Source organism: Octopus bimaculoides, chromosome 24 (assembly GCF_046866305.1).
Source record: "Octopus bimaculoides isolate indiv1 chromosome 24, ASM4686630v1, whole genome shotgun sequence".
NCBI lineage: Eukaryota > Metazoa > Mollusca > Cephalopoda > Octopoda > Octopodidae > Octopus > Octopus bimaculoides.
The window spans coordinates 15663282-15676380 of NC_142951.1; the positions used below are offsets into that span (position 1 = coordinate 15663282).

Below are 13099 nucleotides of genomic sequence, written 5' to 3' on the forward strand. Positions count from 1 at the left end.
TTGTATTAAATTTTAGGTTTTACTTAGGTTCCATTTTATTTGTGTATAGCATCAGTAGTGAGTATTTAATGAGTATCCACAGTCTGTAATTGCCCAGACAAGCAATTTGGTTTTGAATCATGTCACAAAGCACAGCAAGACATTCAGTACTATGTTCCACAATGTATGGATATCAAAATTTACAATTTAGACTATATTCATCTCACACAGTGCAATTAAACTTTGAATACTATGCTTAACATTTTAGTAGTTGTTGAGAAAAAAAGACTTGAGATAAAAGTTCTGATTGTTTACAGTGCAGTGGGCCATGGATAGATCCATGGTAGGAACATCACTAAGAGAGCACATTTGAAATGAAATGATTTGAGAATGAAGCAGAGTTGAATGATGTCATCACAGAGTACCAAAAGTGCACGTTCTGCTGGACTGGACATGTTGCATGGTTCACAGGCAACATGTGGGCCCATGCAGTTGTGCCCATGCGGTTGTCAAGTGGTATCCAAGAGATTAGAAAAGGCCACTTGGAAGTTCTCCACGATGATGGGAAGACAATTTAGTCAAGCAGTTTGGATCAAGATGGAAAAAAAAAAAATGGCCCAATCAAGAAGGAATTGGAAGTGCATTGTGACCAGTGGTGTATAAGTACTGATGATCTGCCCAATACTGTGATACTGTAATGAATGCTTTACAAGTGAGATGTTATACAGGATGGGTCAGTGTTTGACAAGATGAGAAAGATTTCCATAGATTAGGGTAGGTCACCTTACACCACACTGCCTCTCTACCCACAAACATCTCTCTGCTAAAGCCTTCAAAAGCATTACAATCTTTTGTGAGTTCTCCTGGTAACCCCATGGTCAGCCACTGGTGGGCTATGGCTCAAAAGTGGATCACTGAGGTGTTCTTTGTGGGCCTCAGACATTTTTGAAATTGAATGTATTTGTGGACCATTGAACTGCTGATAGCTTTCAGCTAGTCTTTTGTGTCACAGTTAGTTTACTTTTTACTTACATAAACTTAGCCAGTGATGGAAATAGGGTCAGGACTATGCAGGGATAATTTTATATGTAAAATAGTATATATGATATACATGTAAGCCGTGGGAAAATGTAAGAAGAGATCAAAGATGGGCTTTTCAAAGGGATGTAGCTGATCCTTGACCCCTAAAAAAGAAAATTTAACCCTTTAGTATTCAGTCATATGTAATGGTTATTTTTAAAACATTAATCTTGTAGTGTTGAGATTTGAAGACATGATCATTTATTTTTAGATTAACATTGTAGGGTAACTGTGAGAGGCTGGATCTGGTCAGCTTCAACAAAAAAACAGGTAGAATATTTGGGCCAGATGCGGCCAGTTTAAATGCTAAAGAGTTACAGAGTTTGATTGCAAATGGAGATAGAAGCTAACTCAGGAGTACAGCTTCTGATAATAGCATATAACAAAATACAGTGTGCTTCATATTCAAGGCTTTGATGAAGCTATAAGGTGTTACCCAGGCACTCAACTATGAGTCCACTGCATCTTATTAGCAGAAACAGCTGCAAGCTAATGAAGTTCATAAGATAATTGTTTATTCCTTTGTCATTTCATTTTCTTATTACTGCTCTATACTTGACTAATGCTTTGTTCAGAAGCATATGTATATTGAGTTCTACACCAGGTTATTACTACCATGATGCCTAAGTGAAATATTAATAACATATACCTCTAGATAGATACAGTGACATAGATGTAGGTGTATAGCTGTAGAGGTCACCACAAGTACTACCACCACCATCACCACCACCACCACCACCATCATCATCATAATCACTCAACGTCTATCTTTCCTGTTGGCATTGGCTGAATTGTTTGACAGGCTCCTATGGTTCAACAAGATTTGATGAGTTCAGGGACTGTGTTATGATCCAATATCTGCTTTTGCATGGTTTCTATAGCTGAATGCCTTTCCTAATGCTAACCACTTTACAGATGGTATTAGTACTCTTCGTTTTTCAAGGCATCACCACAAGTGAGGTCATGTAACTCGCAAGACAAAAGCCTGCTTGACTGAGAGAGAGTTTAGTGGAGAGGAAGGCAGCTTTATTCTTGGTGTTGAGAAATTGAAGTATGATGGAAGGAACAGGAACAGGTTTCTTGTTGTAGTGGAAATACATTTTGTAAGGATGATTATAGTTATCAGATAGTAACATACATATATCAAAGATTATAAATCAGTGGTTTTCGACCATTTCATGTCTATGGATAGCTTTGATTCCTGTTTTACTCTACTGTATCTTTATAATTAAATATTATTAGGAATTCTATAAGAAATTAAAATATTTTGTATATTGCAGAAGTATAATCAATTTATTGCACATAAATTTTAACAATGAAACCTTATATGGATCGCCAAGGGCCATATGGACCCTGGTTGAGAACCACTCATGTAGGCTTATGCTCAAAGGCATTCTGGCCACAACCATCCTGATTCTTCTGAGGGGTCCAAGAATACATTATCAAATGTATCCTTTCTGGTGTGATGTGATTTAAACTAAATTTGACTGTGGTTTCTGGCAGGTCAAATGGCAACTGAGAGATCTGACATGGACCCCCAAGGGCCTTATGGGTCCTGATTGAGAACTAGTGTCTTAGATAGAAACAGGGTATATAGGTACAGAATACTTAGCAGAGAAACCAAAAATAGTTTCTGAAGTGAATTATAAATATTCAATTACATTTAGTGAACTGCAGGTAACTAGAAGAAATATATTCTTTTCTACTCTTGGCACAAGGCCTGAAATTTTGGGGGAGTAGGGCCAATCGATTAGATCGACCCCAGTATGCAACTGGTACTTAATTTATTGACCCAAAAAGGATGAAAGGCAAAGTCAACCTTGGTGGAATTTGAACTCAGAACATAAAGACAGATGAAATACTGTTAAGCATTTCACCTGGCATGCTATTGTTTCTGCCAGCTCATCGCCTTACTAGAACAAATATATTGAATTGCAAAAGTACCTAAGCTTGTTCACTGACTTATTAGTACTTAGGCCTGTTATAACCACAGGACTCCTAAGACCAGAGCTTAATCCAGTTTCCACACCTGGATAGAGCACCTGTCCCTTACAGGGTTAATTTCCTAGCAATTGCTGGAACTCATTTACAGTTGAATAGACTGGACCAACTTAAAAATGAAGTGTTTTGCATATTACACTGTGTAACACGATTTTTTTCCCTTCAATAGCAACTGTTACTTCTTATTTGTTTACCTCTAGAAAGTATGATAAATGACTAATATTTCCTTTAAACTTTGCTTTTGTTACATTTATTCAAACCACAAAGAATCCCTCTCAACACACAGCCCTCAAGCTTCCCCATTACTCCTGCTCATCGTAAGAGATGCACATATTGTCAGCCACTAAGGGACATGCTCAAGTGGTTAAGACCAAGCAACTGACAAGAAAATTTGTGGTATTGAGCAGAATATTTCTGTTCTAGCAACTCAGAACTGAATCTGTCTGAAATGTAATGGAAAATAGGAGCTCAGTTTCAAAACATTGGTGTCCAGGCCACAAAAGCAAACTTTGAAGAGAAAGTAGTCATTTCTTTTGATTTCTAGATAGAAGCAAATAGGAAATAATGTTTAATGACCAAAGATGAAAAAAAAATTAAAATTTTGTTACATAGTGTTGTGTTATTGGTATAAATGTAGAGAAGCATTTTTTTTCTAAAGAAGTCAATATTATTTCTTTTATATCAAAATTTATGTGTGCCTGGTTAAGATGATATTTTTTTAATATATACATTTCTGAATTTCTACTTCATACCCATCAACCATCAATGGAAACAGAAATGGAGCCTATTGCTGCAGAAGATGGTAAGTAGAATTATGTGCTTTGCTTTCATATCAACACAATGGTTGAGTACGGTTTGAACATATAGTGATATATATGTCATCAGTATAATTAAGTGGTGATGGAGTGGGGTTGATATAATTAATGTAATGAGCTTCTCCTCCTTATTTCTAATCATTTAACATTACATCTGAAATGAAAAGAAAACAATCATTACCATTAATGATGATTCTTGTTGAGAAATTCCTATTTTTAATCAATTAAAATTACACTTCCAATAAACAAAAAAAACATCCTTAGTGTTAATGATAATTCTTGTCAAGAAAGGCATGGGATGTAACTCCAATATTCAAAGGGATAAAAAATTGATTGGTGGGGATAAGTCTGGTCTTTGAAAGCATCCTCCACTTTTTCCATATCGAGTATGGAATTCCATATTTCTTCAGTTGCCAGATATGGTTGGCCAGCGATGTTCCATATTTCCTTTCTGGGACCCTGAAAGGAGGCTCTACGACTGGAAAGACGTTTCTGAAAGGAAGTTCCTGCGCATCCAATGTATTCCCTTGTATGCATGGAGTTGGTGTTGTGCCTACTATTGCTGTTGTTGTTGCTGCTACCACTGCTGCTGTCGGTGCTGTTGTTGCGGTTGTAGTTGTCAATGTTGCTGCTGCCCGACAGAGCCCCCTCCACATCCAGCAATAACATTACCAACACCACCACCATCCCCACCTTTGCCAACACCAATACCAACAGCCCCAGCAACATCATCGTCAAGGTCAGCACCAGCAACTACAACAGCAGCATCAGCAGCAACAACGGCAGCAACATCAACATCAGCAGGCTTAATAACACCAACACATGAACCACCGGCAACACACACGGAGGCAGTAACACTACCAATGCAACCACCACCAGCAGCCCCAGAACCACCACAATCAACACCATCAGCAGCAGCAGCAGCAGCAACAACAACAGCAGCACCGAAACACTATCCATTTGATCCATTTGTAATAACAAAATACGAAGTCCTATACCATGGCCAAGAAGCCTTTTCTACCCATTCTGCACAGCACAGCAGCTGTGACAAACAACATATATTCTTATTTTTATACTTTTCTTTCCCTTTGTACTTTCCAAAATAACTTCTTATATTAAACTCTACTATTTCCCTCTACTTAACTCTCTCATATTGTCTCTGATGAAGGGATATCTGTCACATCCTTGAAACAGCTGTAAGACTACTTTTCTCTTCATAAATGTTCTAGAAATTTCACACTGCCTTGGCTTTGTTGTCTCCTTTTATTTAACACACACACACATACACACACACACACACACATACACACACACACACATATATATACATCTGCATATATATATCATCCATATATATATATATATATATATATATAGATACGTACGTCCCTATACATATATATATATAGATAGTACCAGGTAGATAAAGCAATTAAGAGTATGAAGACCGGGAAAGCCCCCAGCCCATCAGGAATCACTGCAGAGATGCTCAAAATATCTGGCAGTGTTGGCTATAGCCTAGTCACCCATATTACGAACCAGGTGATACACGAAGGAGTCATACCCAATGACTGGTGTAGCAGCATCATAGTCAACTGCTACAAAGGTAAAGGTGACGCTTTAGATACAAATAATTACAGAGGCATCAAACTGTTAGATCAGGTTATGAAAGCTACAGAGAGGGTCATAGCCCAACTAATTAGGGAGCGAATCAATTTAGATGAGATGCAGTTTGGGTTCGTGCCAGGTAAAAGCACTACTGATGCCTTATTTCTAGTGAGACAGCTGCAGGAGAAATACCTAGCTAAGGATAAACCTCTGTACCTGGCTTTCGTTGACATGGAGAAAGCCTTTGACAGGGTCCCCCGATCCCTTATCTGGTGGTCAATGAGGAAACTTGGGATAGAAGAATGGTTAGTGAGAGCTGTGCGAGCCATGTACAGAGATGCTGCCAGTAAGGTGAGGGTTGGAAATGAGTACAGCAATGAATTCCGGGTAGAGGTAGGGGTCCACCAAGGTTCCGTCCTCAGCCCCCTCTTACTTATCATAGTCCTCCAGGCAATCACAGAGGAGTTCAAGACAGGTTGCCCCTGGGAGCTCCTCTATGCTGATGACCTTGCCCTAATTGCGGAGTCACTATCAGAACTAGAGGAGAAGTTTCAGGTGTGGAAGCAAGGTCTAGAATTGAAGGGCCTTAGAGTCAACCTAGCTAAAACCAAAATCCTAATAAGTAGGAAGGTAGATAAAACACAAACCCCTTCAGGTAGATGGCCCTGCTCAGTATGTAGAAAAGGAGTAGGTAGTAACTCTATAAGATGTACCCGGTGCAAGCTATGGACACATAAGAGGTGCAGCAACATCAAAGGCAGGTTAACTAGCAAGTTAGTTTTTGTTTGTGGCAGATGTTCAGGTGCAATAAAGACTGTAAACAAACAGGAAACAACTTCTATCTCATTCCAGGGTGAAAAACTAGAGGTAGTCGATAGCTTCCGCTATCTGGGCGACCAAGTTATTAGTGGGGGTGGGTGCGCTGAAAGTGTAGCTGCTAGAATAAGAATAGCCTGGGCAAAGTTTAGAGAGCTCTTACCCCTGCTGACGACAAAGGGACTCTCACTCAGAGTAAAAGGCAGACTGTATGACACATGCGTACGAACAGCCATGCTACAAGGCAGTGAAACATGGGCTGTAACTGCTGAGGACATACGTAAGCTCGCAAGGAATGAAGCCAGTATACTCCGTTGGATGTGTAATGTCAATGTGAATACCCGTCAGAGTTTAAGTATCTTGAGAGAAAAGCTGAACATTAGAAGCATCAGTTGTGGTGTGCAAGAGAGACGATTGCGCTGGTTTGGACATGTGGTGAGAATGGATGAGGATAGCTGCGTGAAAAAGTGCCACACCCTAACAGTTGAGGGAACCCGTGGAAGAGGTAGGCCCAGGAAGACCTGGGCTGAAGTGGTGAGGCAAGACCTTCGTACATTGGGCCTCACCGAGGCGATGACTACTGACCGAGACCTTTGGAAATGTGCTGTGCATGAGAAGACCCGGCAAGCCAAGTAAGATCGTTGCCAGTGCCCCTGGACTGGCTCTTGTGCGGGTGGCACATGAGATGCACCATTTTGAGCGTGGCCGTTGCCAGTACCGCCTGACTGGCTCCCGTAGGATTTTCGAGTGAGATCGTTGCCAGTGCCCCTGGACTGGCACATAAAAGACACCATTTCGAGTGTGGCCGTTTTCGTGCAGGTGACACGTAAAAGCACCCACTACACTCTCTGAGTGGTTGGCGTTAGGAAGGGCATCCAGCTGTAGAAACTCTGCCAAATTAGATTGGAGCCTGGTGTTGCCATCCGGTTTCACCAGTCCTCAGTCAAATCGTCCAACCCATGCGAGCATGCAAAGCGGACGTTAAACAATGATGATGATGATGATGATATACATACGTCCCTATATATATACATATATATATATATATATATGTACACACACACACACACACACACACACATACATATGTATGTACATTCTCATCAACATCTTCAGATTTCTCACTTTAAATAAAACAACTAATAAACAAACATACTTTGTGCATGATCCAATCTTAACTTAAGACCTCTTATTTCACAAGATGCAGAAAAACTTCTCCAAAGACAAATAGATCTTTCTCCGTCAGCTTTTGATGTAGATACTCTGACTGCCTTACAATTTGTTCAACTGCTGAAAAGTTTCTTGGCTGAACAACATTCTACAATTATGTTTGATATTTTGGTTGGCTGCTTTTATGAAAATCATCAAGAAAGTCATGATGAGAAAATGCGACGACTCAGAAAGGTAAAACCATTTTATTTATTAATTATAATTTTTTTAAAGAGTTGTTTCAGACACCAATATATATATCATCATCATCATCATCATTTAATGTCCGCTTTCCATGCTAGCATGGGTTGGACGATTTGACTGAGGACTGGTGAGCCAGATGGCTACACCAGGCTCCAATCTGATTTGGCAGAGTTTCTACAGCTGGATGCCCTTCCTAACACCAACCACTCTGAGAGTGTAGTGGGTGCTATTTACGTGCCACCGGCACGGAAGCCAGACAGCTGGTGCTCTGGCAACAATCACACTTGGACGGTGCTCTTAGTGATCCACTGGTACAGGTGCCATTACGATTTCGCTTTCGCTTGCCCCAACAGGTCTTCGCAAGCTGAGTTTAGTGTTCAATGAAAAAGATGTTGGCAAGGGTGCCAGTCTACAAATTTTGTTCGATTTCGATTTCACTTGCCTCAACAGGTCTTTGCAAGCGGAGTTTAGTGTCCAATGAAGGAATGTTACGCGTAAGTGGGCTGGCTACATCCCTGGCAGAGGCCTTGGATTTTGGTCTCACTTGGCTTGCCGGGTCTTCTCACGCACAGCATTGCCCACAACGAAGTATGTTCATCTTGTTTATTTCCAGCCTCTGCAAATCCATTGCACTCAAGGACCATGCATCACTATCATATGGTGCTTCACTTCATATATAGGCATTCTGCCCTTTGTTGCCAGCTGAGGTAAAGGCTCCCTGGACCTTTTGCAACCCATTCTTACTCTGGCAATTATCCTTTGAGCCCATCCACCTCCATTGCAAATTAGGTCATCTATATAACAGACATTATCAAACTATGTCCGCAGAGCTGGCTAAGTATTTGAAGAAATTTTATATATGTGTGTGTGATTGTGTGTGTGTGTGATTGTGCGTGTGTGTATATACACATATCATTTTCTGATTATATATATATATATAAATGCATACAGATTTATACACACACACACACACACACGCACACATACATGCACATACATATAAACACTCTCACACACGTTTACTAAATACAAAGGAAGGAATAAACAAAAGATTATAGATAAATATGGATTAAGTATAAAGAAAAGAATCAAAATAGGATTCGGCTAAATATTCTAAATAACAGATGAAATTGAGTAGATTATTCATATCATATCATATCATATATTATATTATGTATGTGTATACATATAGATATGTATGTATATGAACATACATACATATCTACATATACATATGAGCAAACATATGTGCATGTTCGTATATATATATATATATATATATATATATATATATATATATATAAAGATATATATATATATATATATATATATATATATATATATATATAAAGATATATATATTCATACAGACACACACACATACACACACATGCACATGCATGCATATTTATGTTGCCTCACTAAATGGCAGGAACTGAACGTTTCATTATAAACAGCACAGCTGCAACATGGCCTGTGAAATATCTGTGGCTATAATTTATTCTAGCTGTGATGGATATTTTCACAAAGAAGATGAAAATAATTGAGATTTTACATAAATTTAAATTACTTTTGCTTCCATTTCTCACACTGTATGACAAAAAAAAAAAATACAAAGAACAATATTCCAAGTGAAATGCCTCCATATATCTTCCTGACTCTTCTCTCTCTCGCTTTACATAACAAAGTAATATTGTATAATTAATAAAGCTTTTATTGCCTTGTATTGATGAGATTCAAATAAATCAAAATAGCTATATATGAGTTTATATATGAGGAGCAGGCATGGCTGTGTGGTGAGAATTTTGCTTCCCAAACACATTGTTCTGAGTTCAGTCCCACTTTGTGGCACCTTGGGCATGTGTCTTCTGCTATAGCCTTGGGCCAATCAAAGCCTTGAGTGGATTTGGTGGATGGAAACTGGAAGGAGTCCTAGATTGCTTAATAAAGAGAATGAATGGGAGAAAGAGAGCCTGCCGTATGTCGACCCAACAGAGGGACCAGCTATCCGAGTTGACAGTACTAGGGTAGATAAAGCAATTAAGAATATGAAGACAGGGAAAGCCACCGGCCCATCAGGAATCACTGCAGAGATGCTCAAAATATCTGGCAGTGTTGGCTACAGCCTAGTCACCCGTATTACGAACCAGGTGATACACGAAGGAGTCATACCCAATGACTGGTGTAGCAGCACCATAGTAAACTGCTACAAAGGTAAAGGTGACGTTTTAGACACTAATAATTACAGAGGCATCAAACTGTTAGATCAGGTTATGAAAGTTACGGAGAGGGTCATAGCCCAACTAATTAGGGAGCAAATCAATTTAGATGAGATGCAGTTTGGGTTTGTGCCAGGTAAAAGCACTACTGATGCCTTATTTCTAGTGAGACAGCTGCAGGAGAAATATCTAGCCAAGGATAAACCTCTGTACCTGGCCTTCGTTGACATGGAGAAAGCCTTTGACAGGGTCCCCCGATCCCTTATCTGGTGGTCAATGAGGAAACTTGGGATAGAAGAATGGTTAGTGAGAGCTGTGCGAGCCATGTACAGAGATGCTGTCAGTAAGGTGAAGGTTGGAAATGAGTACAGTAATGAATTCCGGGTAGAGGTAGGGGTCCACCAAGGTTCCGTCCTCAGCCCCCTCCTATTTATCATAGTCCTCCAGGCAATCACAGAGGAGTTCAAGACAGGTTGCCCCTGGGAGCTCCTCTATGCTGATGACCTTGCCCTAATTGCGGAGTCACTATCAGAACTAGAGGAGAAGTTTAAGGTGTGGAAGCAAGGACTAGAATCGAAGGGCATTAGAGTCAACCTATCAAAAGCCAAAATCCTAATAAGTAGGAAGGTAGATAAAACACAAACCCCTTCAGGTAGATGGCCCTGCTCAGTATGCAGTAAAGGAGTAGGTAGTAACTCTATAAGATGTACCCGGTGCAAGCTATGGACACATAAGAGGTGCAGCAATATCAAAGGCAGGTTAACTAGGAAGTTAGATTTTGTATGTGTCAGATGTTCAGGTGCAATAAACACTGTAAACAAACAGGAAACAACTTCTATCTCATTCCAGGGAGAAAAACTAGAGGTAGTTGATAGCTTCCGCTATCTGGGCGACCAAGTTAGTAGTGGGGGTGGGTGCGCTGAAAGTGTAACTGCTAGTATAAGAATAGCCTGGGCCAAGTTTAGAGAGCTCTTACTCCTGCTGGCGACAAAGGGACTCTCACTCAGAGTAAAAGGCAGACTGTATGACGCATGTGTATGAACAGCCATGCTACATGGCAGTGAAACATGGGCTGTGACTGCTGAGGACATGCGTAAGCTCGCAAGGAATGAAGCCAGTATGCTCTGCTGGATGTGCAATGTAAATGTGCATACCCGTCAGAGTGTAAGTATCTTGAGAGAAAAGCTGAACATAAGAAGCGTCAGTAGTGGTGTGCAAGAGAGACGATTGCGCTGGTTTGGACATGTGGTGAGAATGGATGAGGATAGCTGCGTGAAAAAGTGCCACACCCTAACAGTTGAGGGAACCCGTGGAAGAGGTAGGCCCAGGAAGACCTGGGCTGAGGTGGTGAGGCAAGACTTTCGAACATTGGGCCTCACCGAGGCGATGACTACTGACCGAGACCTTTGGAAATGTGCTGTGCGTGAGAAGACCCGGCAAGCCAAGTGAGATCGTTGCCAGTGCCCCTGGACTGGCTCTTGTGCGGGTGGCACATAAGTTGTACCATCCTGAGCGTGACCGTTGCCAGTACCGCGTGACTGGCCTTGTAGGGTTTTCGAGCGAGATCGTTGCCAGTGCCCCTGGACTGGGTCTTGTGCGGGTGGCACATAAAAGACACCATTTCGAGCGTGGCCGTTTTCGTGCGGGTGACACGTAAAAGCACCCACTACACTCTCTTAGTGGTTGGCATTAGGAAGGGCATCCAGCTGTAGAAACTCTGCCAAATTAGATTGGAGCCTGGTGTAGCCATCCAGTTGCACCAGTCCTCAGTCAAATCGTCCAACCCATGCTACCATGGAAAGCGGACGTTAAATGATGATGATGATGATGATGATGATGATATATAGGGTGCAGGGAATATATTGACCAAATTTACATAAAAATATCTTGAAATACTAAGAGTAAGATTATTCAATAAAACTCCATTGGCTTCAACCACGACCTCAAAACGACTTCGGAATCTCCTACAACTCGCCTGGACGGTCTCCTTGTTTAAGTTGGTGAATGCTGCCATAATCCTTGCCTTCAATTCATCTTTGGTGTTACAAGGAGTTTTGTTGGTCTCTCGCTCAACTGCACCCCACATAATAATCAAGGGGGTTGTAGTCTGGGGAGTTAGGTGATCAGATGTTAGGGGTGATGTGGTTGCAGAAATTGTCTGACAGCCATGACTGGGTTCTCCTGCTTGTGTTGCATGGTGCAAAGTCCTGTTGCCAGACATAGGGTCTTATAGCAGCCATCCTCTTGACCCAAAGCAGCACTAACTCCTCCAGGCACTTGATATAGGCCTTCAGGTTGAGTCTGAGGCCATGTGGGAAGATGAATGGAGGTATAACATCGCCATCATCAATGATCACTCCAAACACCATGATATTGGTTGGATGTTTGATTTTTGTCACTCTCGGCACGTCCTCAGGTTGACACCCAGACACTCTGAAATGTTTGTATTGGAGCTTCTGGCATGAATGCCAAGCAGTACAGCAAGTCATTTCTAAATTTCTAGCTGTGTGAATTGCATCATGGTGCTGTTTTTCTCATAGATGGCACCCAACTGACCCTACTATACTGTGTAGTCGACAAAATAAAAAACAAACAATGCATATGTGCAAAATTAAAATGTGTGTGTGTGTGTGTGTGTGGGAATTGCATCATGGTGTTGTTTCTCTCACAGATGGTGCCCAGTATATATAACATGAAATTGTAAGATCCAAGAATCTAGATGTAGGAAGTTAATAAACTTCAAGCAGTCTGTAGTTGGTATAAAAAACAACTTTCAGGAACAATAGTAGTCTCTTGGTATAGAAGGTTGTAGGTTTTTCCCATATCGAAATTTGATAAGCTGAAAAAAGTTTTTTGATAGTTCACAATTAGCAGCTAGGGTTGCTTTGAATGTGAATAAAAATCCAAAATGAGGGAATGGAGCAGGTAAAATCCAGGTTACATATGTTTCCTAGCTAGCGGAACCCCACAGAAGTAATAATTACTCAATGTGGAGTCTTCCACTAGCTACTCATCAGGCCTATGATACCTTAATTAAATGAAGGTTACATTGTCGTCAAGGGTTCCCAAGTTAACTAGCTGGAGGTGTAATTTATATATATATACTAGAAGTAATGCCCATTGTTGATTGGGTAATTAATTACTTTTACTGTTTCTTGGGCCGAGAAG

The 13099-nt window shown here is 40.7% G+C and overlaps 1 protein-coding gene across 2 annotated transcripts in view; it reads left to right on the top strand.

Moving 5' to 3' along the window:
* The window catches only part of LOC106877388 (EF-hand calcium-binding domain-containing protein 5), a 207009-nt gene that overhangs the window by 107192 nt on the left and 86718 nt on the right, over nt 1–13099 (top strand). For both annotated transcript variants that reach the window (XM_089341110.1, XM_089341109.1), the window contains exons 11-12: nt 3836–3862; nt 7501–7703. In XM_089341110.1, the coding sequence (XP_089197236.1) occupies nt 3836–3862; nt 7501–7703 (230 nt within the window). The remainder of the gene's footprint in view (nt 1–3835; nt 3863–7500; nt 7704–13099) is intronic.